This window comes from Lytechinus variegatus, chromosome 10 (assembly GCF_018143015.1).
Source record: "Lytechinus variegatus isolate NC3 chromosome 10, Lvar_3.0, whole genome shotgun sequence".
Classification (NCBI taxonomy): domain Eukaryota; kingdom Metazoa; phylum Echinodermata; class Echinoidea; order Temnopleuroida; family Toxopneustidae; genus Lytechinus; species Lytechinus variegatus.
Window position 1 is genome coordinate 30,248,547 of NC_054749.1, and position 27,528 is coordinate 30,276,074.

Sequence of the window (27,528 nt, forward strand, 5' to 3'; positions counted from 1 at the left end):
CTTTTCCTACAACCATTGCAGTTTTATTTTGTGAAATTAAGTCCATGAACTTGTCACTTATACATTTTTAAAAATTTATTTTATACTTTATTGTATATTTAAATGTTATTTTTCTTTAAAGTTGAACTACAATTTAAAGAGAGTCTGGTTAAACTAAGCAGTCTTCTTTGTAATTATGTGTCCTTTTTTTTACATAACACCCAAGGAATCACATGCGATAAGTCATGAAAATGGAGTTCACAACTAGAGATGCTTGGCGGTTCGCGCGGCCAAGCACATGTATCCCCGAACCCACCGCAACATCCATCAGTGCGATATAGAGAGCTCACACAGATATTTGATAAATAAATACAATTGTCATGATGACAATGACCCTTCCCACATTTTGCCTGTGGGTAACAAATTTGATGACAACAATATGACGTAGCAGCATGACTCAGCAGAACCTAAAATATTGTCCACTGTTGGGGAATACAATTATAGAGTAATCTGGATATATTTTATAAACCTAACCCTAAGACCCCCACCAAAAATAATAGGTAGCTGTTAGAGCACACACAAGGATATCTCTGCTATTTCCGCAAAAACTGTTGTTACCATGGCAACGAAGTCTCCGCCCACACCAAAATCGATAGGCTTCTTCATTATACCATACTCGACCTTCATGCCAAATTTGAAGATGATCGGAGAAGAAATGCAGCTGATTGAGCCCTCACAAGGAAATCTCTGGGGCGGACGCGGCGGCGGCACGACGAGGCCAAATCCATAGTTCGGGGGATACAATAACACACCGCCCCTCTATCACACATGGATAATGTATAAAATATACGAAAAAAATGTTTAGCAAACCCACATTGACAAAAAGAAATTCATAAATAAGAATATTTATATCTTTTAAGACTCATATTTATTCCTTTACGTGTCTTGACAAGTCATTTACATGATAATATTGCAAGTTGATCCCTACATGCTTCAAGAATACAAGTACACTAGTCCACATGAATATATTTGATCAATATAATATCCAACTTGTTTAGAATCTCTGGATTCGACAATGTTACATATATTAGATATTATTATACACTGATTGAACAAAAAACTTAGATTATTTAAAATATATTTGATAGTATCAATATATTTCATTACACATACATATGTTAAGACATGAGGAAGTTATTTTGTAAACCAATTTATCTATAAAAAAATTGATCCTTGTATATTTTTATCCAAGAAAATTGATGAATAATCTTATCATCAACTACTCCACTCCCTATATAAAGAGACCAATTTTAGGTTTTCACCCATCATATCAATTTAAATTCTTCATGCTTGATATTCTTAATCCCACAATATACATACTGTACTACAATAAACTTTTAACTATATATCTGGTAAAAACGTCTCGACCAAACTAAAGTATATGTGTCAGCTTGCTTCATACATGTATATATTAGCAGTGTAAAAGTAAAAACTTTCACACAGTTGATTTTGTTTGGTACCTAGCCAGGCAAAACCCAACCATTTTCAACTTTGGCAGATAATTAGAAATAATAATCAGGTAAACAATAGCAAATATCCACAACTTTCAACATTTACAAAGCACTTTTACTTGAACATGGCTACCACAGGCATACCGTTATATTTTCATGCTAGTATATTGCTGTACCTTGTGAATGCGCAAATATTCCTACACCACAGACTAAGCCATATACACTACATGTTGACAATCAATTTCGTTTACATATACCTTGAAGATATTGTGGAATACCTGCAAATATTTCAATTTGAGATATATAGATTCTTTGACTTCAACTCATGTGTTTACCATTTCTAGGTAGTAAAATTAATTCTTTTTCCAATGGAAATGTTAATGGCCATAACAAAACAGTATAATTCAATTTCCAAATATTAGCTAATATTTTTCACTTACAAAAAATATTCATTACTACCATACCAGTATATGAGAATGTAAAATTATAATTCATAAACTACTACTCATATATTTATACCACTTTTAGGTTTACAGACAGAGCCTTCTTTTTCAATCTGAAAATGTAAAATGTAAACAGAACATTCAACTTGGACAAAGAGTGGGTGGGAGTGAGCAATTGTTGACATAAACATTACATTGCCAATGCTAACATGTACTTAATACACATTTCATGTATAATTAATCGGTTATTTTCTCTCTGCAATTTGCTTGATATACACATGCTATATACTTCGGATAGATCAAAATATAACCATGGATTAATAATGGATGAAATATATAACGCTGCTTTGGACAAAAAAATATAATCAGGCACACATTGATGGTCTACCATAGATTTATGATTAATGTACAAATATATACCAGGCTTTGAGAAAGCACAGTGCGGAATTATTCATCCAAAGTCGGACTGGCAAGTAATATTGCCAGCCCAAACAAGGACTGAATGATTCCCACTAATTATTAAAAAAAAATGTTTTCTATCCCTTCTTTAGAGGTCAAGTCCACCCCAGGAAAATGCTGACTTGAATAAATAGAGAAAACTCAAACTAGCATAGTGCTGAAAATTTCATCAAAATCGGAAGTAAAATAAGAAAGTTATGACATTTTAAAATTTTGCTTATTTTTCACAGAACTGTGATATGGATAACTAGGTGAGTCAGTCGATGATGTCCATCACTAATTCTTTTTTGTTTTTGTTATACAATATTTCATTTTTCAAAGATTTGACAAGAAGGACCAACTTGACTGAACCATATAGTATTAGACAATGCTAATTTCATATGTTCAGGGAGGAATTAATTGTTGTATCACTTGACAATGAGAAAATTAGAATATTTCATATAATATAATACAAAAGAAATAGTGAGTGGATGACGTCATAGTCTCATTTGCATACCAACTAGGATGTGCATATAACTGTGAATTGTTAAATTAAGCAAAACTTTAAAATGTCATAACTTTCTTATTTTAAATCTGATTTTGATGAAATTTTCAGTGTTATGCTTGATGGATTTTTCTCATTTTATTCAAATCAACTTATGTTGGGGTGGACTTGTCCTTTAAGTATGAACGACAAATTTTGGTTATCTTGTCCTAGCTGGTCTGCATTCCCATTCTGGACCAAATTTGTTCCACCACTGCGCTCAGCAGAAGCTGATCAGTATCTATGCCAGTACATTTCAAGGGTCGTCCACTACATAAAAGGAACTGTTGCATCATGCCCAAGACAAAGTGAGAGCTTCAAATCGTTTTCAATATTTTTTCCAGGCCAGAAGTTTGCAAAACGAAAGATTATTTAACATCACCAACCAATAATTCAGAATACTCATGAGTATTAATGGAAGGGATAAAGTATAAATTATGAGTGATTTCTTTGTCACAGTACAAGAAGTGGCATATTGGTAACAAGATTGAAGGGAAGAAAAATAGGGAGAGAAAGAGAATGAGAGGGACAGAGCGAACATGAGATGAGTACAATTATTCTTCAGAATGAAGATGAATAAGAATGCTTACACAAAATAACTGATGAGATATCCTTGAACTATTATTCAAAAGATATCAATGTGTCCTCACGTTGCTGCTGAGGAGGGGGCTGTTGCATGCCAGGGGGTGGTTGCTGTTGTTGTTGCATACCAGGTGGAACCATCTGCTGCATGCCACCTGCACCCATCATCTGTTGCTGGCCCTGTGGTTGATATTGCTGTTGTGGCGCTGGAGATCCATATTGACCTTGTGGTGGCACTTGCCCTTGTGGTGGCACCTGCCCTTGTGGTGGCACTTGCCCTTGTGGTGGTACCTGACCTTGTGGTAGAGCACCGGCCATAGCTTGCATGTTGTAGGGGTTGCCTGCTTGTGGCTGGTATTGTGGTTGCTGAGGTGGTGGCTGCTGCTGTTGCCGATAGTCAAGCGATGAGTGAGGCGACCCAAAGCTCTGATTCATGCTACCAGGTTGCGGCTGCGCTTGCTGCTGCTGCTGTTGTTGCTGCTGGGGAGGTGCACCATATTGCCCAGAAGGATAGCCTCCACCACCAGCCATTGGTTGCTGGTATTGTTGTTGCTGCTGCTGTTGGGGTGGCATTTGTTGTTGTGGTGGTGCGGGCTGTTGCTGTTGTTGGAGTGGTACCTGGTAACCTGAGGGAGGTTGGTTGTAACCCACCTGGGTGGTTGGCTGGCCAGCATCCATCTGGGTGGTAGGAGGGGGCGGACCATTGGGGTAACTCCCCTGGGGTGGGGCCATCCCATAGGGGGCATGAGAAGGGGATCCATACTGTAAAACAAAATTTTAACAAGCCATCAATGGACCTAGGTCTTCTTGCAAGTCATTGTTAGTCAAACTTCACCCCAAACTTAATTAAACCAAACTAAATAGACATTATATTATTTGTGTGTGATCGGGGCTACTACGTTTTGATGCAAAAAAGTCAATATGATTGTTAAATATAAATGGACATTTTTTTTCTCATGAAATACAGAACATATGAAACTGACTGAATATGGTGTCAAATTACCTCCATGTGTATTGATTATGAACATTTGTTTCCGAGATCTGCAGATTTTGTGATTTGCAATGATTTTTCTAATTGAATTCTTCAATCCAAACATTTCTGTACCGATTTTTTACTGCCTTGTTTTGTTGTTTTTTTTAACATAAATTCACAACCAGGATTTGTAATGTATTTATGTTACTTTTTGGTACATATGATCAGCTCCACTTTTGTTTGCCCTAGCAAATAGTCAAAAACAACAAACTGCATTAATCTATTATTGATCAGTTTAGTACTAGATCAGTTTCTGAAAGAGAAGTTGAGATTTGATTATGATCCTGATTAGAATACAACTATCTATAGACTTGTGTAAACCTACCTGCTGCTGCTGCTGCACAAACTGGCCAGGAGGGGCGTGTTGCATTCCACCAGGTGGGGGCACCATACCACCTTGCGGCATCATGCCAGGTTGATTCATGCCTACATCATACAAATCACAATGACACAAATGAATGTGATGACAACACCCCAAGAATAAAACCATAGATAGGAACAACTCTTTCCCTACCGCAGAATACCAGATAAAGTGACTTTCAAGTTGGTTAATCAAAAATGAAGGCTTATAAAAAAAAAACATGGGCCACAAGCAGTTGAAGTAACTGCTCCCTTCTATCCTCCCCCTGGTAATTAGGTAGGCCTACTGTATGATTATTTTTAATATTGGTCACATGGCATGAAATGAACAAGACAAAATGATGAAAAGTAAACAAATTTAATTGAAATAGATTAAAAGGGGGATTATAAAGATATCTCAAAAAGAGAATCTAGAATAGACCCTTTCATACAAACACACACAAAAAAGTTTTCTGCAGGCAAAGGCAAATAACACAAACCTTATCAATGGACCATATGTTTGATTTTAGGGAATGATTGTTGTAAAAAGTTTCATTTACCATCAAGTACTAATTGTTTGATCACAAATTCCATTAATATTTTTATTAACGTCTTAAGAAACACTCTTCATAAGGCAGCCGTACTAGTGCTGCAGCCGAACCGAACGGAAGTTCGCCGAACTTGGCACTTCCGAACCGGACCGAACGCAAAAGCCTGGTTCGGAAGTTCGGTAAAAAAAAAAAATTAATATGCAATGCGTAAGTGCGATGACTACATAGATTTAATTATAAAATTAAACAAAAAATATTGGTTAGTGATTGTGCACAAAGAGAATTCCACTCAATATATTTTTGAAATCCACTATGATAGCTCCCATCACGTCTTTGATTGAACTGTTATCAACTTAGGAATATTTTATTAACATAAATATATTTTTTTCTTGATAAAATGAGGGGACATTTTGAAGCTAAACTCGTATAAAAGTGTGGTGTAATAACGTGTTGCCATAATCGATCGTGATCGTAATCGGACCTAATCATTTTGTATTTAATAAAGAAAAAGAACCAGACATAAATTCATTCCTCGTAAATGACAAAGTATGACAGTTTCGGTCTCGTGTTTGATTAAATTTTTATCATTTTCATTTTTTTTTATAAACATGAATATATTTTTTCCTTATAAAATGTGGGGACATTTTAAGCTTAACTCAGTTAAAAAGTGTAGTTGAATTACGTATTGCTGTAATCGGACGTACATTTAATTGTTTTGTATTTAAAAAAAGAAAAAGACAAGACAAATTAATTCCTTGTGACTGACAAATGGTAAAGCAGGCCTCGAAATAGGATTTTGGGGGGGCAAGGCCACTTTTTTGAGGGGCACTTTTTCACTGAGGCCAGGCAGCAGAGGGCACCAAGGCCATACAGAGGGGCACCAAGGCCACTTTTTAAGGGGCATGTAATAAATTATTTGTAGGTGTTACAGTTTCGCGGCGTGGGGGGGGGGCTTTCCACAGTCGATGTTATACATCAGATTCATTACCAAACCACATTATTTACTTAAGAAAAAATGAACTTTAATAGTCTGACAACACTCACTGTATAAGGTTTTAAAAGAAATTTTCATTATTCTTCAGAATCACTTCAGGACAGGATAACACATCATTGCATTGCTTTGAGTCTTGAATTTGACATCCAACATGTAACATGTACATATTAACAAATCAAGTAAAAGTACCTCTGGTAGAAGTAAATTTCATCTAATTCTTTATCCAAATTACCTCATGGTATGCCAAGTAGGCCTGGGACGAATACCCTTTTTGCCATTCGATTGTTTGCCAGAGGAAACATTCGATTAGTTCGATTAATAGAGATTCCTGGAATATCAGAAATCACGCACTCAAAAATTGACCTACTTCCATGACCTAGCGGTAGCTGCGCTTATAGATATGGGCTGATATGATGGGAGTGGAACTTGGAATAAATGCATTGTATACAAGGAACATGTACTTGTACTGTGTTTGTCATTTATCCCGCCCTCTATACACACAATGAACGAATAGCAAAGGAGTTGTACTGTGTTTGTCATTTTATCCCGCCCTCTCTGCACACAATGAACGAATAGCAAAGGACTTTGAGAACTGTGCGTGACCGCTATGGTGCATGGATGTTAGGCCTGGGACGATTGTCATTTTTACCATTCAATAATTTCCTGAAAAAATAATCGAATGATTCGATTGTTCGTCGGGAATCAGGTCTTTTAGGTCACAATAGTTGACCTACTTTATGGTGACCCCCCACCCCATGAATAAATCTCCATCAAAGTCACATGTTTAGAATAAATGAAAGTAGGACCTTTTTTCCCCTTCTCCATATTTATATCAAAAGAAACTACATGAAATGAGATTAAAACTTTCAGTTTATTGTTCCAATGAAAATCCTTCCTAAATCCATGCTGGTACTCAGGTATTATGCATGCATCCCTCCAAGTGCCACACCCCTGCATATGAATGAATCAGCCCAGATCAGAGTTCAAAGTCCAAAGATGTAAACAACTCATTCATGAACTATTCTTTGAGACTGACCCCAGGTGGAGCATTTCTTGAACAATTACATCCCTTGCCCACACCATGTCCCCGCCCCCACTTGTGGCACTGCCCACGATTCTACACATGTATTTCAAAAAAATATTTTGCAAATATTTAATTTGAAATACCTTTTAAAATTACGATTTTTTATCATTTGAACCTACATGTATAACTGGGTCTATTTTTGGAGACTAGTCGAGAAAGTACCGGTGAAGACTGGCACATGTTGGAATGTAGTTTTCATTGTGTGAGGGGGATAGAAAAAAGGTTGCATTATTGTTTTGAAACATGAAAGGAATTCTCCGGCTCCCACCCTTATCTTTCTCTCTCCCTCACACACACACACACACACACACAGATGGGGGAGGGGTCAATTTATTTCTGAAGTCATGACCTCTCCTGATAAGGGAACCACATGCCTTCTTCTTTGTTTCCCCAAAAGTTTCATTGGCTATCCGAAGGTCCAATCAGCTCAAGTGAGCTTGGTTGTGTGTTTTCTTATTGTTTTGTGCACGCAGACAATGAACTCATTTTGTGTATCAAGGGCTCGTCCATTCTTATGCTGCAGCTTACATAGCATATGTAAAGCGCACTAGCTGCCGGCTGGCCGCTAGCGGTGTATAGCTACTAGCTCATCGTTCGGCGCGGCTTCAGACTAGACTGCATACATGCACTGGACGTTGCTGGTAAAGCTAAGATATTGGATACTTTTTGAGATCGGAGAAAAGTTTTCCTCGCTCAGAAAAAAAGGTGCAGACTTTCAAAAGGGGCACATTATATATCAGAAAAAGGGCACATTTATGAGAAAAAGGGCACCACGGCCATATAAAAAAAGGGCACATTTTTAGTGGCCGTAACTTTTAGCAAAAAGAAGAAGGGCATGACGGCCAGTAATGGGGGCATCGACGGCCATGGCCGTCGATGGCCGTCGATTATTTCGAGGCCTGGTAAAGTATATATATTCCACCTTCTGAAATTTCCATATTAACATAAAAGATAAATAAATAAGAGATGAAGGAATGAGGGTGAAAAAACAGAAAATATAAAAATTCAAACCAAATCAACGCATGTTCCCTGATCGATGTTCCGGAAATGGTTGATAAGTCCAAACAACCTGCTCTCGGTTGCTATCATACAGGTAAAATTCGTATTCCGAACTTGAAACGTTTTTCCATTGTCAATATTTTCTTAAAAGTGGTTTAATCTGGTCAATTACTGAAAATGAAATGATTATAATTATCAGTTCCGTCTTAGTTCTGACGATCAACGCCGAGTGATTTCACAACACTAAAATACAGTGTACAGTCCCATGTACTCATTTTCGTGTTGGAAATATGTTTGAAGTCACGTAGCGTCGATCTTTCTGGACCAAGAATGGACTGATATTTTATCTTTTTAAAGTAATTCATTGACCAGATTTCACCACTTTTCAGAAAATAGGGACTTTCTAAAACACTCATATTCTTTGGAATGTGAATTTTACCGGTATAATAACAGTTGAGTGGAGGTTGTTTGTCTACTGTTTCGACATTCCCGATCAACACTTTCCAATTTGAGAAGCTGCGTTGGCAATGACATCGTAATTAGGCCTGGGACGATTGTCATTTTCACCATTCGATTATTTCCTGAAAAAAATAATCGAATGTTCGATTGTTCGTTGGGAGTCACGTCTTTTAAGTCACAATAGGTGACCTAATTTATGGAGACCCCCCTCCCCAATGAAGAAATCTCCATCAAAGTCACATGTTTAGCATAAATGAAAGTAGGCCCTTTTCCCCCTTTTCCATGATTTTTATATCAAAAGAAACTACATGAAATGAGATTAAATCTTTCAGTATATTGTTCCAATGAAAATCTTTCCTAAATCAATGCTGTTACTCTGGTATCATGCATGCATCCCTCCAAGTGCCACACCCCTGCTTATGAATGAATCAGCCCAGATCAGCAAAGCCCAAAGACGTAAACAACTCATTCATGAAGTATTCTTTGAGATTGACCCCAGGTGGAGCATTTCACTTGAAAAATTTCATCCCTTGCCCATACCATGTCTCCGCCCCCACTTGTGGCACTGCCCACGATGCTACACATGTATTTCAAAAAAAAATATTTTGCAAAATATTTCATTTGAAATACCTTTCAAAATTACGATTTTTTTATCATTTGAACCTACATGTATAACTGGGTCTATTTTTGGAGACTAGTCGAGAAAGTACTGGTGAAGACGGGCGCATGTTGGAATGTCGTTTTCATTGTGTGAGGGGGATATAAAAAAGGTTGCATTGTTTTGAATCATGAAAGGAATTCTCCGGCTCCCACCCTATCTTTCTCTCTCTCTCTCTCTCACACACACAGACGGGGGAGGGGTCAATTCATTTCTAAAGTCATGACCTTTCCTGATAAGGGAACCACGTGCCTTCTTCTTTGTTTCCCAAAGTTTCATTGGCTATTCGAAGGTCCAATCAGCTCAAGTGAGCTGGTTGTGTGTTTACTTATTGTTTTGTGGCAAAAAGAAGCTGCTGAAAACTGCTTATCTAAAAAAAAAGAGCCAATGGAGTAAATTAGAGTCAAAAGGGGCCTAAGCTTTCGATCCTAGCAGAATCTTCGTCGGAGGCAAAATGCATTTTGCCTCCGACGAAGATTCTGCTAGGATCGAAAGCTTAGGCCCCTTTTGACTCTTATTTTTTTGTGCACGCAGACAATGACTTATTTTGTGTATCGACGGCAAGGTCGGGTGGGATTAAAATTTTCGGAGCGCTTTCATGTTGGTGTGTAACTGTGAATGTGATACAATCATTGATAATTTTTGAAAAATTACCTCGGTAACATAATTTTTAAACCTGTATGAAGTATTTAAAAACCGTTGTCATCGTTGTTTTCTTGTTTTTGTTATTATTACTTGGGTATTCGAGTTATCCCAATGTCATAATCAGGATCTACCGAACATTCGATTAGTGTAAATTTTTCTAATCGATTGGTGATTGGCGGCATGCCAATCGAACCATTCGATCAATCGATGTTTACTCCCAGGCCTAATCGTAATCGATCATGATCATAGCTACATGAAATAATCATGAAAAAAATATTCTGATCTTTGTAATTCTGTTTCTGTCCTGATTCTCTCATTATCAATATTTTTTCTTTTTTTTAAATTTTCATTTAAAAAAAGAAAGTAGAAATGACTGTTATTTTTTGTTTAAAGATTAAAACAAAAGAAAGTTCAACAATTTTCATAACTATTCTTTTTAGAAACAAAATTTATTATAAATATATGACAGATCATCCTGGAGTTCACTTGTTTGTGGGTCGGCGATCTTTATTTTTTATATGTTAAATTTAATTTGGCATTTATTGCCGAACCCCGAACCGAACCAAAGTTCGGAAAAAAATTGCCGAACCGTGCCGAACCGAACCGAACCCGAACATGCAGCCTGACTTGCAGCACTAAGCCATACAAATGTTTCAAGAAATTGTAAGAATCATGCAAGCTTTTGTAGGGTCAAGAGACAATTCTAGAAGTGTAAAATTCCAATAATTGTAAGAATGCCTGAAGTTGTTCATAGAGGGCTCTTACAACTCTTACAGATTTAATAAGGGTATCAAAAATGCACTCCTACCTATAGGAACAGGGAAATATTTGTGGAATCTCTTCTTGCAGAAGGGTCACTAGTTGTGCATTACGTTATGTGAAACTCCCAAACAGCTTTATGAAATACCAACATGTACATCCCTGTATGGATGAACAATGGATGATTACTTACCACCCAAGCCATAAGCTGTGTATTGTATCTGCCTCATTTGCTGTTGTTGCTTCTGTTGTTCTAACCACATCTGTCTCTCTCTTTCTTGTTCCTGCATCTTCAGCAAAGCCTGCTGCTGCTGGAACTGAAGCATCTCCTGCAAAAAACAAACAAAAAACAAGTGTTGAAAGGTGGAATAATTCTTAGGCATCCTCCCAATATGAATCAGCGAAGGCAGGCAACAAAATTCAGTCATAAAATACTGGTACTCCAGTTGTGAACATCTTCCCTTAATCTATCCGATATTTTTCAAGAAAACTTTGACATGAAGAATCTTGTTCCTATGAATTTACCATTTGACTTTAGCTTTCAATAGTGTATTCCCACAAGGATCATGATTTAATACTTTAATGCATTTTTAATATTTTATTAATGTTTTCATACAAATGCGGTCAATGTTTGTACTCTTAATTATACTTTTGATATCTCAATAAATAATGGGAAATTTAGGCATTGACTTCCCAAAAAAACATCTTGGGATATAAAGGACTTGCAATTTTCAAATACATGGAATGAAAATGAAATATGATGTATTGAAGCTGTATGATGAGGTATTTGTGAACAAAAATGTCTGTTAATGTTTAGAATTGTTTTATGTGAGAGAAAATCAATTTCCCTTGAACTTGAAGCCTAAATAATCTATTTTAAACACACACGTTCAAAAAATTGACTGTGCGCCATGCGTAATGTAGTTCTTGGAATTTAAAACTGTGAATATGAACCCATGCACTTTTCAAATAATGGAATATTACAATGAATAATGGCTATCAAATTGAAACATGTCATGTAATTAAAATTCTCTCATTGATATAAATCACTTGAGAAAAATTAATAATGATGAATAGGATGCCATAAAAAATTTGTTTTAATGAACATTAATGAAGTCTTAAAGAATGGATACATATAGCATAACAATTGGACAGCATCATGCAGCCACAGGTATCTTGTCTTGTATGTATGTAATAGAAGTGTATCTCCTCAGCCAATGTGTATTAATGGGAAAACCCAAGGGCTGTTATCGTTAAGAAAATTCTCTGTCGATATATCGCAAAAAATATCTTACCGATAGCTGTCAAAAAAAGAACATAATCAATATGCATTTCTTATGCATCATAGTGATGTCACAAACTCACATTGGTCAAAATTCGTATCTGCCACTGTACCAAGAACGCTTTAAAATCCATGTTCATCGGATGTTAATGATTACATAACACCTTTTAACAAACATATTTAGCATAAATACATCCACACCATTCACGTTCTTAGCATTATTTTAGGGTTGGATGAAATCTTATCAACAACTTCGGGGTTTTTTGAACATCGTTCTTAGCATTCAACGTCTTTTGCCTATCCGCCATTTTGATATTGTGCTGTACATCTTCAAACGTAGAGAGCAGCAACACAAGGCTAAGAGCTGCTTTCTACATTGGTTGGTAGGTCGCTAAAATTGAACTTGCGCTTGTGATGTTTTTTATTCGATCGAATGGAGTTGAGTGCAGTCACGATGTTTGTATTGTCATGATTATAGCAAAGTGGGGATGATATCGAGTTTTGTGGCTAGTAAGTATTCATATTTTGTTGAGATTTAGAATAAATTTCTGTTGTTGGTCTATGCAGTTTGAGGAAAAATATGTTTTCCGTGACTTTCCGTTTGAAAAGCCAGTTTCAAAAGACCGTTTCCGTGAATTCTGTGAAATAGTGGAAAATCACTGTGTCCCTATATAAGAGCGGTTATTATCAGAACAAGAGAAAGGTTATCGTTATTGCTAAGTGGCAAAAACAAGCGATTATTGACAAGACTAGCGACAAAGATGTTATTGATAACAGCCCTAGAAAACTCATACACTCATATACATATAGAATATCTTTATCTACTTATGTTTTTGACTTCACACATGCAAAATCGTGTTTTAAAGATAAAGATTTTTTAATCCCATTTTATTTCTCAATAAATGTATGTGTATCCTGCAACCACTTAGTTGAAATTTATCCAAAAAAAAAAACCTCACAATGAAAGATGGCATTGTTTCTTTATGACCACAAACCCTATTCCACCTTTAACAACCTCAACCAGTAAATCTAGAGAAACATTTTGAAGTCTATACCTTAAACTTCAGTTCATTTTCTTCTCTTTGTCGTTCCTGCATTATTTGTATTTCACCATCCAAAATCATTAAATGCCAGAAAAAGAAGTGTGGTTATATGTACATTTTTAAAGAAAAAAATAAAATGTTATGTGGATAACTACTAATAAAACCTTAAAACAAACAATAAAGGAGAAGACTACCCAAATGTAAAGTCAGCTTTGATAAAAGCCACACAAAAAAAAAACGAAGAGAAAAATATTAAAACAGAATTGGCAAAAATCCATCAATATATAATGGAAATTATGATCATTTGGATATCTCCACATAGGTTGTTATATGAATTTTAGAAATTACATTTTTCTGTGTTGTATAGTACAAAATAATGTGTTTGATTATATATTGAATGCATCAGTGAAATCACTATAAATTTCTGAGAAAATGGTTAACAATATGATGCATGGAAAAGCTGATTGCGTGTAATGGGTGGATTTCCCTTTTTAATAAGGAGGAAGAGAAAAGGGAAGGAGAGAATAAAAGAAGTGTAAAACAAAATAAAGGTTTACAGGAATTTGAAAGAACTAAATAAATGAATGAATTAATCTGAAGTGAATCACCAGTTTAGAACACAACTCTACCACGTAAATGCAATGAGTTCAGAAATCAAACTCGCCTGAGACTTTAATATAAAAATAGCCAGATATGTTTAATACGAGCTTTAACTATTTGAAACCCACTCAGAGCAAAGTGACCACATTTTGAGGTTTGCTGTGATATCTTCTGATACATAACCATAAAATACACAAATGCACGAAGGGATAAGAAAATTTGCATAGACTGTGCATATTTTTGTTGTTTTCAGTATCTTTATCTAAATTTCTATAAAATTGTTTTAAGGCGAATCATCATCAAAGCCCTTAAATCAGCAACAACGGTAATGACCAATGACCATATCACCTATAATAATACAAATTGAGAAATCTGTAACTTTTAAATACAATCTCCATCAAAGTAACTTGCCTGTTTCTTTCTCCTCATGATCTCCAACTTGTGAGCCATCTGAATCTGACGGAGTCTCTCCGCCTCTTCTGCTTCTCGTCTTAGCTTTTCACGATGTTCTTCCCGGAGAGCATCCAGAGCCTCGCGAGCATCTCGGATCTGAGCCAGTTTGTCCTGCAGTGCCTCCATTTGAGCTACATACACGAAATAATAAGAGGTCAAGCAATTCTTATTTTAAAAACATAAAAAATTAGTGATCATAGAATTTTGGTGGGTGGCTTAAAAAGCCAATCAGCACCTCCTAACATAGATGGAGTAAAGTGCAAGTATTTGCCCGGTGTGAAAGTATTCTGTATTTTCCTGAATCAATTGAAAAAAACAAACAAAACAAATATAACTGCAAATCTATGGAAAACCATGTAAGTTGCAATAGATTGTGTATATTGATCATATCTATTATTGTTACATGCCCTTGGGATGACACTCATTTCATGCAATACTGATCAGAACATTTGTAAGGCACTAAATATCACAGTAACACCAACAAAAACTGACTCCAATCCAATCATAGTTATGGCATTATTACCAATGACAAACCATCAGTTGACTTGGAGCCTGTTTTGCTGGAGTGACTGTAGCATAATATTCTCGTTTCTCAGCATTTCACAATTTCCTACAATATGGATACCCGGAATCTCAAATGAAAAGTAATCACTGAATCCCAATAGAGTGAAACCTGTCTACAAAGATCACCCAAGGGAGACAAGGAAATGGTCTTTGTGAGTAGGTGGTCTTTGTGGACAGGTTATCCATTCATACAGGTGGTAAGGCAGCTTTGGCTGGACTTGACTGACCTCTCTTCTCTTCCTTCTCCTGTAGCATTTTAAGCAACCGAGGATGCATGCTGGATAAGACCTGGAATAATCCCTGGACCGTGGTATCACTTGCGATGCTTCGGCCGCGGGATGAGTCGCTCTTCATACGGTTCACCAGGACATCGATGCTGCTTGACATGTTATTGATCAGTTCCTGGTTCTCTGGTTCAGGGGCACCATTCTGTTGCTCCTGGCAGAGTAAAGAGAAGGTAGATGCATGAAGCATGAAATAGATCTGGGCCCTGCCTGTCTTACAAAGAGTTACAATTGATTGACTCAACCACAACTATGGAGAGCCAGCAATGTCAACATTTATTATGCATGTTTGATCAAAATATTTCTAATTGTGATGTATATTTATGTATTCACATTTTTCTTGAAAATTCAGTGTGCTTCTCTTTGTTCAACCAATTACGTTGTTCAAATTTCTTGTAGAAAAAATTATGACTATGATGGAATTGCATAGAATTGAGGTTGATCGATCGCAACTCTTTGTAAGACGGGACCCAGGGGTGACATACCTCAGCAACATTTTTTCAAGACGTTCAGACATGGTTAAATAAATCACTTCATTTATTAATAAATTTCATTCATTTACTTGCCTATAGTCTTTAAAAAAAAATGGTCCTAAGATGGAGGAAAAGTTGTGAGGTCATCACCTGGAGCTAAACTTTCAATGACATGCTCTGTTCAGCAGCCAGTTTCAAGGTCTCAACACACTCACGTCAACGTTACACTTAACAACCATCAAACAAAGCGAAAATGGACAAAGTGGCCATTTATCATTGTACAACGCCTACTTAGCTTGTTGTACGCGAGCAAATGGGAGGCTGAATGTCAAACATTCATAACGTTGCTCAAAAGACGTAACAACCAAAATGTACCGTTGCACAGCTTTAAGAAGTGAAGTCATAATGCGATTTAATTCATTGCGCTTAGTAAAAATGAAGGTGCAATACGCGTATAAGCCTGCTGGCTGAATGCGCAATGCTGCCTAAGGTCATGTGCGCTTGTGGGATTTTGCTCTTCACTGTCAGTATTTTTGCTCCCTTTTCATAGATTACTACAGGGAGAAACTCTTGTTATTTTCATATTTACGCTAAATTCCGAGGCGTTGTACAACACAAATAGCGAATATTCTTATTTGAGATTTCGCATTCGGTGAAAGAAAGAGACACTCTATTCAACTTGTTGAATAGAGCATCTTTCTTTCACCTCATGCGAAATCTCGCACCATTGCACTCATGCCTATTCGCTATTTATATATTACCATCAGAGCAGGTGAATGTTTCATAATGCTATTCACAAGCTAGTTTCTCCCACTCTGCTTTCTCTACCTACACTCTGGTTGCCCTACACTTTATCCTTCATATCCACTTTATATGCCATGCAGCCGTATCTAACTCCTAAACCCCCTGTGCTCCTGACCAACCGACTGTGGTGTTATCATTCTTCTTCTAGTCCTGAAGCATATTGCTAATGATCTCCGACCACAGTGGAGGAGGAAGAAGTAACAAGCGACTTTATGAACGGTTGGTGATCCTTTCTTCTGGTAAATAATATACATATTATAATGTAATACTTTAATAGAAGCTGATTCAGCTCCGAAGAACCCCCCCCCCCCCCCCCGATGTAACAGAAATGAAAATAGAAGCCATCTTACCTCAAACGTCTTACTCTGAGAATACTGTGGCATAGATGAGGTGGACTGCGACAAGGGTGGGGCCGTTGCTGGGACGATGTCACCCCCTCCAGAAGGAGCTGAGGGCATTGCACTGCGATTTTCCTGCTGTTTCTGCTCCCAGTACGATCGGTTCAGATATCGGGCAAGCTGAAAGTGAGATAAATCAATCTTGAATAGAATATAATCCTATTATACATTTTATGTAGGTGCATTTTTGAGAACTTGAAAGACCTAGATGGGGTTAAACACCCACTATAGATTCTAAATCTGATAAAAACTAAGAAAATTCCTTCTGAAACTACTTAATACATTCTTGAATCTGGTTTATCTTAACTTCAGTTTTCATCACTGGTACAAGTTTTTAACATCCCAGCCACAAAGTCTCTAATTGCAGAAATCAAAATTATAAACACATTTTGCACTCAAAATATTTCCTGGAAATGAAGAGTATCATACTTTATTCAACATCATATCATAGGGGGGAAAAAGTGTTAAAAAAACTGCCATGTAAATAAATTTTGTCAAAATTTTTAGAAAGGAGTTAGACATGGTTGAGTTAAACCAGTCTATAGAATATGAGCCAACGTTGATAATTCAATTGATGGAATGTTGTTCCAATTTTTGCCGGCTTACCTCGGGATCCAATTCTGGTTCTGGGGCTGGAGCAGATGAGACCTGAAAAAAACGCAGAGAGAGAGAATAAAAGCAACCTATCATCACTAATGAAAATAAATGCTATGGCAATGACATTCAAATTACCATCATCGCTATCATCGTCATCATCATTTTAAACAAGGAGTTTAGTAATTACCGTAATCAGATTTCTATCTTAATCTGATTAATTCTTGCGAGTCACCATCATCATAATCATTGCAATCATCAAAACACTCAGCATCATCATAACCATCATCATCAACATCATCACCATCATAATAATCACCACTATCATCATCATCTGCATTATCATCATTAGAATCATCACCATCATCGATTTAATTTCTACCAAAACTTGTCAAAACCAATAACCATCATTACATCATCACAAGGCAACTATAACATAAAATTCTAGTAATTGATCAGATTTCTATCCTCCATTAATACTTGAGAGTCACCATCATCATCATCATCATCGCAATCATCAAAACACTTATCATCAACATCATCATCATCATCATCATAACAATCACCACTATCATCATCATCCACATTATCATCATCAAAATCATCACCATCACCGATTTGATTTTCACCAAAACTTGTCAAAAAGCAATAACCATCATTACATCATCATCTGCAAATATAACGAACTCTTCATTCAAGAATCACATGACTGCTCACAAAAATCATTCATGAAACTTACGCTAGAGTTGTATGCAGAGCTGGGTACAGCAGAAGCAGTCGTACTTGAAGTAGTGGCTTTGCCTCCTTTGATCTAAAATCAGAACACACAAATTGATTAACAGTATGGAGTCATTTACCAAACTTTCTTTAATGTCCTTATTTTGTCTCTTAATTAAAGTTTCCATATTATGAAAGTTAAATATTATCTTCAGTGGAACAAATGATTTCTCCTATTGAAGCCTCTTTATTTATTTACTGTCTTCATATTGTGCAGCCCAGGGGCCCGTTGCAGAAAGAGTTGCATTTAAACGCAAGCCAAAAAATCAATCTCAAGTCCCAAATGCGCGCTGTTGATTGGTTAAAAATCAAGTTGCGAATAATTTTTAGAGTTGCGATTGATTGCAACTCTTTTTACAACGGGCCCCAGGTGATTATGCCCTTATTTTCTTTATTATTTTAAGGGCATTATTATCAGAAGTCATTGGGGACTCTCTGTCTTATCATCTTTAGTCATCGCATTGGGCACTGCAATTTCATTGAGAAAATAGCACAGGATATGAATAACAACACTAGTGGCATTCTCTGATTACTGTTTCCATCTAAAGACAACATATCTGGAAGAATATTTCAGAAAATTATAAATTAAACAGATGTTAAACAGAGTGACCACAAACGAAAATAGCTGAAGAAGCAAAAGCTTCTATACTTTTGTGTAAGCAAAATACACAAGCTGAAAATACAAAAAACAAAAATAGCAGAAATCAGCCAAAAAGCTGAACACTCACATCCCTGCTTAGAGAGGAAAAACATAAAAATAAATTAAAGAGATGCCTATGAATGAGGACACTAAATGAAAGAGAATTAAATACTTACAAGATGTTTATTCTCTGCTTCATCCAGCGAGAGAGCCATAGCTAACTGAAGCTCCTCTTCTTCTTGAAGATCAGTCTCATTACGTTGCGGAGGAAGCTTTATTTGAAACAAGAAAGAAACATTGAAATTATAGTCCACATCATTTTGATTTCATGGGCCCCTAATAAAAAATATAGATTCTGGTGGGAATTTCAAGAAAGTTGTCAGCTCTGGCTAAATTGTTAGTGCTGACTATTTCAGTGAAATCCTTGGATTTGATTGGCTGTGAGGCACTCTCCTCTGTAGTGCTGACAACTTTCATGAAACAGTCTATTGTTGTGGTTTAAGTATGAAGAGCCAAATGTGACATAGACATCCAACAGTACAGGTTTGATTCATCACCCATCAGTCATTCCAGACTTTTCATAACCATTACATGAAAATAACTCAATTATTTTTATATTATATGTCATCACAACATGATGAAAGCTCACATTGTACATAAGAAATGTACAATGTTACATTTTTTATATTTTTCTGTTCCCATAATTTTAGCAGAATTAGACCTTGTCCTAAATAAAACAGGGCTTTCAAAATACAGGGCATAGAGTTATGCAGTATAATGGATCAAGTTCATCATCTATCAGCACAAAACTTACACAGAGAATGAGTGTCTTTTAGCTCCCAACATGCTTAAAATTCGGTTGTAAATAGTCTCCTTCTCCTGCTCTTTCCCTTCCTTCTCCTTTTTGATTGAAATTCAGTAGAGATCAAAATGATTGCTCCATGATTTCCCCTATGATTGAAATGGAAGTAAGGCATTAATTACCTGAGACTGCTGTGCTAGAGGACTATTCAGGTACTCATCTGGTAAATCATTCTCCTTGTTACCACTTGAGCTGGAGGACTTACTTGAACTTGACTTGCTGCAAAAGATGGAAAACAACATGCATGATCTTTAATAAGTTTGTTTTTTAAGGAAATGATCATTTGACAAAAAATCAAACAGAATCCAACAAAATGTCAATCCCAATGTTTGTATTCATGAATTAAAACATACTGTGCCAAATGATTCTGGAAGAAAGTAATAATAATAGTATAAAGCATTTATGAGGCAGCGTTATTCTAGTTGCCTATCCAATGGCGCACAATATATCACCCTGGCTTTAGCTCCAGCTCCTAAAAGAACTTGGTGCATTAAAGAACTTAATGAGAAATGAGCAAAAGCTAAACATTCCAAAAGAATGTAATTGTTGAGAAATGAGCAAAAGTGATTTTACCCCAAGGTTTAAGACGCAAGGTCTTTTTGTGTCACTTTCCCCATTAAAATCCTACTAAAGAGGACAAAATCCTACTAATTGGCAACTCTGAACATGGTCTTGTCGTTCCAGTAATGATGTGTACTTACCCCTGGAGCTTCTCATGGCAGGTGTCACACACCCTGACAGGTTTCTCAATGCCAAACTTAGGAATGGTGGAGTTCTTAGAAGAGCACTTGCTACAGAAGACTTGGCCACAATGGCGACAATGGTGCTGTGAAGAGATAAGTTCAGATGATAGGAATTCAAGAAATTTCCTCTCTTTGTGATTATAGGGAACAAAGGTTGGGGAGCAATCCAGTGTTTATCATTGAAATAAAAGCATAACAAGGGAATAAATCTCCTGATATGTCACAAATTTCTTCACAATTTTTTACAAATGAATACAACAGAAAATGTCTTTCATGCACATGTAGCAGGTTTTTAGATAGGTCAGTGTGGAAATTTTGTTGAAACATTGCCTGCTTCAGGAATGTATCAACGAAGGGCATTGCGCATGACAAAAATACAATAAGCAACTGATGCAGTGTATTGATTTTACCAGACAATTCATAAGCATAACCTGAACCTCCATCTACACTAATTTAGCACATGACAGACACTGTCATTAATGGCTTGACTTACCTGTCTCTGTAGCATGCCAAACTCAGACCTACAAGTGTAACATCTCTCACCTTCTGCCCAATCTGGGGCCTGCAGTAAACAAACATTGAGTAGAAAGTGATCTCATTGCTCAAGGATGTACAAAGATCTAAAATTACATGTCTTTTGGGAGATTACACTTGAATAGCAATAGAGCACCTGAACTGGTACACAAACAATGACAGTGTTACTATTTATGTTTATACATAAAACTGATAACCAATGTTTGATCTCCTCCATTCCTGTGGAGGAAATTGGTAAACATATACCATGCTTTAAATATGCTTTTTAATCATATGTTAACACATGCCTCCAATTATCAGCTAAATCATAAACATTTTTAGTGAACAATTAGAAAAATCTGGATTCTGAAATGAAGTATCACAACTCTTTATCAATTCTGTATCGTCGAGTCTCTCTACTACTCATCATCCTACTCGCCGACTCAAGCCAGCATCTCCTCATCAGCTCTACTACTCAAGCTGTTCTCACTCAACATTCCTTCTGGTTTACAGTCCTTTTCAGGACTATTTTCAAGAAAGAATACTCTACTCTCAAATCTCCACTTTCTCGCCTATCCACTTCTTCTATCCACGGTTTCTATATCACTCCACATGGTGTACCGTAAACCACATCAGCAATTTTATCAATTTTGTTCATCAAATTCAAGAGACATCTAAATCCCCTCTCTGTAAGTAATTTCTTGTGATATAGAAATTAAGGTTACCTTTTCAGCCACAAACATAGCATCACTCTCTTTCAGCTGAGGGAATGAATGTCCTGTAAGAAAATTGCAAACAAAAATAATAATTGAGGAGTTTACTCATCATTTCCACGAACAACAAGATCACCTTTTCACATTGATCCAATGTTTGACCTGGGAGCCACTGCATTATTGTAACTTAGCCATCCAATGGTTACTCGCATGGAATCCTTTATTTTAATTGGTTGTTCAGCATCATTACCACAGTTATTACATTGGATGGCAAAGTTCCCACAATAGTGTATTTTATGTATCGGCCCCCTGGGTGCCATAATTACAATTTTTCAAAAACCCTTGTAATAAGCGCCTTACCTTTACAACATACTGGCACATGAAATATAATCTTTTATCTGTTAAGACAATGTTTTTTTCCTCACAATTTAGGTACTCAGACGTGATGCAGTTTTTTTTTTTTTGGGGGGGTGAGGGGAGTTAAGTCCCGTCAGCTTTCAAATTCAGAATATAAAAGTAGTAATCCAGGGTCTAAAGCAAACATGCTACATGTACCATTACTTTGAACAGCACCAGCTAAGATCTGAACTACTCATATGAAGCCTAGAGCCTTACCGGTAGTGCTACATTCTGAGAACATAGTCTCATACATACCTATTCACATGACTAGAATGACAGTCGCCATTTCAATGCCACAATATTTCTAAGAAACCCAATACTTAAATTATAGATCCAAATATTACTAGGGGGGGGGGGGGTTGGGGGATTTTTTTTTTTTGAAAAACAGATCCAATGGCCATAATTGTTAAAAAAACAAATATTCAAAATATATTTGTGATAATTTATCAATAATGTATATGTACTAAGATATATAGGCCCTTAGGGATATGGCAGGAGATCCACTGTGTGATAAAGCTCCTTCGGTCCCTCTTTTAATCCGGTCCCTGAATACAGGAGGGGCAGAATTTACATGTACCATGCACCTGAAGAAATCCCTCTAAGTTCAATAATTAAAAAAAAAATGGAAAACGTCAATACCTTCTCCTTTGAGCTGGCTGAAGGTATCGCAGACTATCTTCAGGCTTGGTTCATTCCTAAAGGCTTGGGCCCAGGCCTGGATCAGTTCTAATGTCTTACTTTTCACTGCTTCATTGCTTGACTGGATGAAAAATGGGGAAAAACAAACATTCTGAATGACCTCCCATTCTCCTGCTTAAACTCATAATAATTTGCCAGGGATGATTGTCTGTAGTTAGCATAATAATCACATTGGTATTCATCATCCAAAATCAACAAAACAATTTGAACATACAAGCTGATAATTTAGAATACATATATTTCAAGGAATAAATTACTTAGATGGCTTCTAAAAATCTATGGAAATATAGTTAACTTTACACTTGTTTTTTATGTTTCTTTCAAAGAAGTAGGAACTGTTGAATTGCGATACTGTTTCTTGAGTGAATACAAGAATTAAAACAAACTCCAAAACATAATATACTTCTTCTTTTGAGCTATAAATGACCTTCAAAATGCTTTTGTTCCTGGTTTGCATGATATATTGAATAGCTACCTAAATATAAGGCAGTAAATGGACATTTCAAATAGAATCCACATCACAATAAAAAATGTTTTTTTAAAACCTCAAACTTTATAAAAACAACATCTTTAGTAAAATTTCACCTACCAGAACTAGTTCCTTGATATCATCCATAAACTGAGGGGTCGCGATCTCTTCATGAATCCCTGTTCCACAATTCTTCACACATGACTCCAAAACCTAAGTGTACAAGATGCAGAAAAATGAAAATGTTTTACATTCATGAACACCAAGTTATGTGGCACTTCTTTCAAACGTGCACAACATACAAAAACACCTCGTTTATATGAACAACAAAAATGCTGGTTTACACTACACTGACAATTAAATTATGTTAATGCTTATTCTCATTATTGGTTTTACCACTGAATGAAAGGTATTAATGCATAAAATGGACCAAGTGCAGAATTTTGAGCCTTTCTTCTGACAAATTTGTATGATGTATCAGTCTATGCATCAAAAATTATTGAGCTAAACCATTAAAAGTGATCTTTTTGTCTTGAAAAGGTTAACAGTAAAATGTAGCCACAGATGCATTGGAAATGTTCCTAAGCAATCTTCAACACTAAGAACCTATTAATATATTTAGGTTACCTTTACAAAGTTGTTTTTCTTTTTTAAAGCAAACAATTGCATTTTCAAGGATACCTTACCTGTAGAGCATAGAGCGTGACCCTTGGATTCTTGTCATATAATTTCTTCCTGATCATACCCAAGGCATACTTGGGACTGAAAGTAAACATAAAAATAAATAATACATAATCTATTAGGAAAACAATCAAATGTTTGGATTTGGATAAGATAATAGGCACAAAGAAGCTGCTGAAAACTGCTTATCTACAAAAAAAAAAGAAGGCCAATGGAGTAAAGATAATAGGAAATATATGACTGAAAATTACATAGGGTTTAAAGGACAGTGAAGGATACATGATCCAACTGTGCTTGCCGGGCTACATGTAAGTGAGGATCCCTGCTGATGTTTTATTTGTTTATTTATTTATCAATTCGGCAATTACAATATATACAAGAAGGATTTCAACAATATATGAAGGAAAACAGAACTGTGGGTGGGTACATGTATCTTAGCTGCCTGGGTTTGGGAAAAGCTAATTTGATAACTGTGACCCGAGGGTCTCCCTCCCTGACTAAGCTACATGTACCAGGACTGGAATAATAAGATTACGAATAATAATTAATAGAACAGTAAAAAGAAGATATTAGTAACACAATATCACAATGTCGATAGTGATGTGACCAGATATGAAAATGAAACAATCTATGGAGTAGAGGGATGAATTACCACATGTTATACACCACTCTATCTTACATAGTACAGCATCTTCCTGAAAGAGTGATCATTTTGAAAGTACTTACGTGACATCTTTTTGTCTGATAGCATCACATATCTGGAGCGTCGCTTCCCAATCAGGCTCTAACAAAAGCTGACTTGCTGCTTTATCTATTCAAATGAAAGAGAGAAAGAGATTGATAAAAAGACAAAAGGAAGAGAAAGAAGGAACAAGTTCAAGCGAGATGAGTACATTTTTAAATGGGCAACTTTTTATCTTTTAAAAAAGATACTACCATCACATTAGTGGGCTTCTGATCTACACATTAATGCAAAATATTTGGACAAAATTCCAAACAGCCACCCCCCGAAAGCTAGATAGGGAAAGGGTGAATGAGCTAAAAATGATCCCCAAGTTAATAATAGTTAATAATTAAATGAAAAAAAATCCAAACTGTACATGTATGGAACTGAATATTTTTTGTTACAAAGGTGATATTTTAATTTCAAAATGTGATGTATGATGCATGACATTCTGACTGAAAGTAGTTTAATAATGTCTATACCAAAAGCTTCAGTCTCTGTATTTGGTTGTTCTGCTGAAGCGCATTGGCTCCACTCACGAATACATAGACTGAAAAGCTTGGAGGCCAGTACGTAAAGACAATATATTAGCAGTAATGTTAGATCTAACATTCGGTGGAAACCTGATTTTCGGTACGTAAAAAGATTTTACATCCAGCTTGACAAGAAAGCAAATAAATTTCAGAAATATTGTATCTTATACCACAGTTACCACTAATTCCTTTCAAATGATGATCAAAACATAATAATCCCCGGTGGGGTCACTCAATATGACTTTGGGAACGCATGACCGTTACCAAAATCGCGGGAAAAGGGGTCAATTTCAAGGAACGTCCGCGGACAGAACACTCCTCGAAGTAGTGAAAATAGGGGTGCTCACCGTCCTCAATCTGATGGAAATAGGGGTCAGGAAAAAGGGGAGAACGATCACGGGAAGTAAAATCCGTCGCCGAGTCACCAGCCGCAGAGGGCGCGCTCATCATGCTCTGTATCTTTATGTGGACAACTCTAGATTTATTCTTACAAAGAATTCTCCTTTTCTTATTTTTCAAGAAAAATAAAGTTCTTTTGGATTATTGTATCAGTATGACATGGCTCTTGGTCATCTTTAAGGACTGAGCACTCTGACGCCTGTGTTGCAATTTCCTCTAATAAGGAAAGGGTATAAATGCCCTGTCCTTGAAATATGGTAAATAGGGGTAAGTTTGCAAATTGGGCAAAAGTGTCCTTACAATCTTATAATTAGGGATGTTTCAAGGTACCATTTTACCGCAATTTTGTCCTTGTTTTGCGTGAAAATAGGGGGGGGGTAAATTTCACAAAATGTCCTTGAAATTGACTGCAATAGGGGGTTACTTGCATTTGTGGTAACGGTCATACGCATCCCCCTCTACGGGTGAGTGACCCCACCGGGAATAATCCTTGATCCTTTTGTAAGTTACCATCTTGGATGACCTCATCATCCTTACAGACGTCTTAACCAGTCGTCATATATCGCTATTCGTGCCACTGCGCTTGTCTATGTCTGTGCTTGCGTTCGGAACTTGTCGCTCGCATTGATAGGCCAAGATAAGCGGTAAGCCTTCATAAAAGCCTGACTCAAAAAACGTAGAGGGCAGCAACACACGACTGCCATTTTTTCTCTCCGGCAATAAATTTTTGAAAATAAGGAATAAATCATCAGTAACATATAATTTCGTTATTTTCTTGGAATATGCGCAGTATCAAAAGAAAGATTAGAATCTAATGAAAATAGTGGGCCATCGTTCAAGATAATAGGTCATTAAGACCTTTTAAAAAACTAAAATATAGACCAAACACTACAGGCAGAATTGGGCAACATGATAACACATGCAGGTTCACACTAATGGATCACTCTAGGCGACACCGCAATACTTACCCGTGTTAAGAAACTGAGACTCCACTCACGCGCATTTGGGCAGCCCTAGCTTAGAACTAAGCTTTCTTTCCGTAAAAAATCTTTATTCTTATGATTCAATAAATGTTAATGAATATATAATTACTCTTAAATCGGTACTCACCGGTTCTTTTCTTGAATTTTCTGCCAAATTCCCACGCTTCTGGCTTCAATTCTGCGATGGATTCTGTTGCCATAGACAGCTACACATGCAACTCTATTTATAAATGGAGCGCCCCTTACGAGAGTTGTTAATGCCGCGGAAAAATTGTTAGGCATTTTGGCCTGTGGTCAAGGCGTTCTTTTGTTCTATTTTTTTTATAGGTATGAGATCGAAATCACAGCGACTATTCACACTGTTCCATAATGATTCCGAAAGGAGGTGCAGCACCCCCCACCCACATGGGCGCAAATCCCAGGGGACACTTCCCCCTAACCCAAAATAGTAGGGGCACATTATCAAATGTCCCCCTACTATTTTTGTTCTTTTATATATGATGGAAAGAAATAGGCCTACATCATTTAAATCGAAGTAAAACATGTATTTTGGACGAGACGACCTTCTTTTGGGGGTGATAAACCTTCCTTTTTTTTGTTATGTTAGTTTGTTTTTGTTTTTTTTTTGCCTGTTTTCCAGCCCCTGGTCCCCTACCTTAGATTTCCACCCTTGCCTCCCACTACTCTTGATATTGTTTGCGAATCTGTTTTGTAAATTAAAGGGGAATTTCACCCTGATAAAAAGATGATGAAAATATGAGAAAAATCATTTCAAAATATCGATGAAGGTGTTATTTGACAAAAAATGGAGTTGATAGAATTTAGAATGCTTGATTTATTGTGACGTCTATAACGAGCAGTTGCTCTATCCTAAATATAA

At 36.5% G+C, this 27,528-nt stretch overlaps 1 protein-coding gene across 4 annotated transcripts in view; it reads right to left on the minus strand.

The window, feature by feature from the left end:
- Positions 1 to 3,264: 3,264 nt before the first annotated feature.
- LOC121422516 (hepatocyte growth factor-regulated tyrosine kinase substrate-like) overlaps positions 3,265 to 27,528 on the minus strand; it is a 28,868-nt gene continuing 4,604 nt past the window's right edge. The window contains exons 2-18 of one of the 4 annotated variants that reach the window (XM_041617641.1): positions 24,736 to 24,820; positions 24,015 to 24,090; positions 23,449 to 23,541; positions 22,800 to 22,920; positions 21,774 to 21,826; positions 21,029 to 21,097; positions 20,494 to 20,618; positions 19,915 to 20,011; positions 19,107 to 19,202; positions 18,253 to 18,324; positions 17,526 to 17,567; positions 16,872 to 17,039; positions 15,188 to 15,398; positions 14,355 to 14,527; positions 11,212 to 11,347; positions 4,865 to 4,956; positions 3,265 to 4,262 (exon numbers count right to left, since the gene is read on the minus strand). In XM_041617641.1, coding sequence (XP_041473575.1) covers positions 3,537 to 4,262; positions 4,865 to 4,956; positions 11,212 to 11,347; positions 14,355 to 14,527; positions 15,188 to 15,398; positions 16,872 to 17,039; positions 17,526 to 17,567; positions 18,253 to 18,324; positions 19,107 to 19,202; positions 19,915 to 20,011; positions 20,494 to 20,618; positions 21,029 to 21,097; positions 21,774 to 21,826; positions 22,800 to 22,920; positions 23,449 to 23,541; positions 24,015 to 24,090; positions 24,736 to 24,820 — 2,435 coding nt within the window. In that variant the 3' untranslated portion in view covers positions 3,265 to 3,536. Of the gene's footprint in view, positions 4,263 to 4,855; positions 4,957 to 11,211; positions 11,348 to 14,354; positions 14,528 to 15,187; positions 15,399 to 16,871; positions 17,040 to 17,525; positions 17,568 to 18,252; positions 18,325 to 19,106; positions 19,203 to 19,914; positions 20,012 to 20,493; positions 20,619 to 21,028; positions 21,098 to 21,773; positions 21,827 to 22,799; positions 22,921 to 23,448; positions 23,542 to 24,014; positions 24,091 to 24,735; positions 24,821 to 27,528 lie in introns of all 4 variants that reach the window. The other 3 variants (XM_041617640.1, XM_041617639.1, XM_041617638.1) reach the window with 3 other exon arrangements.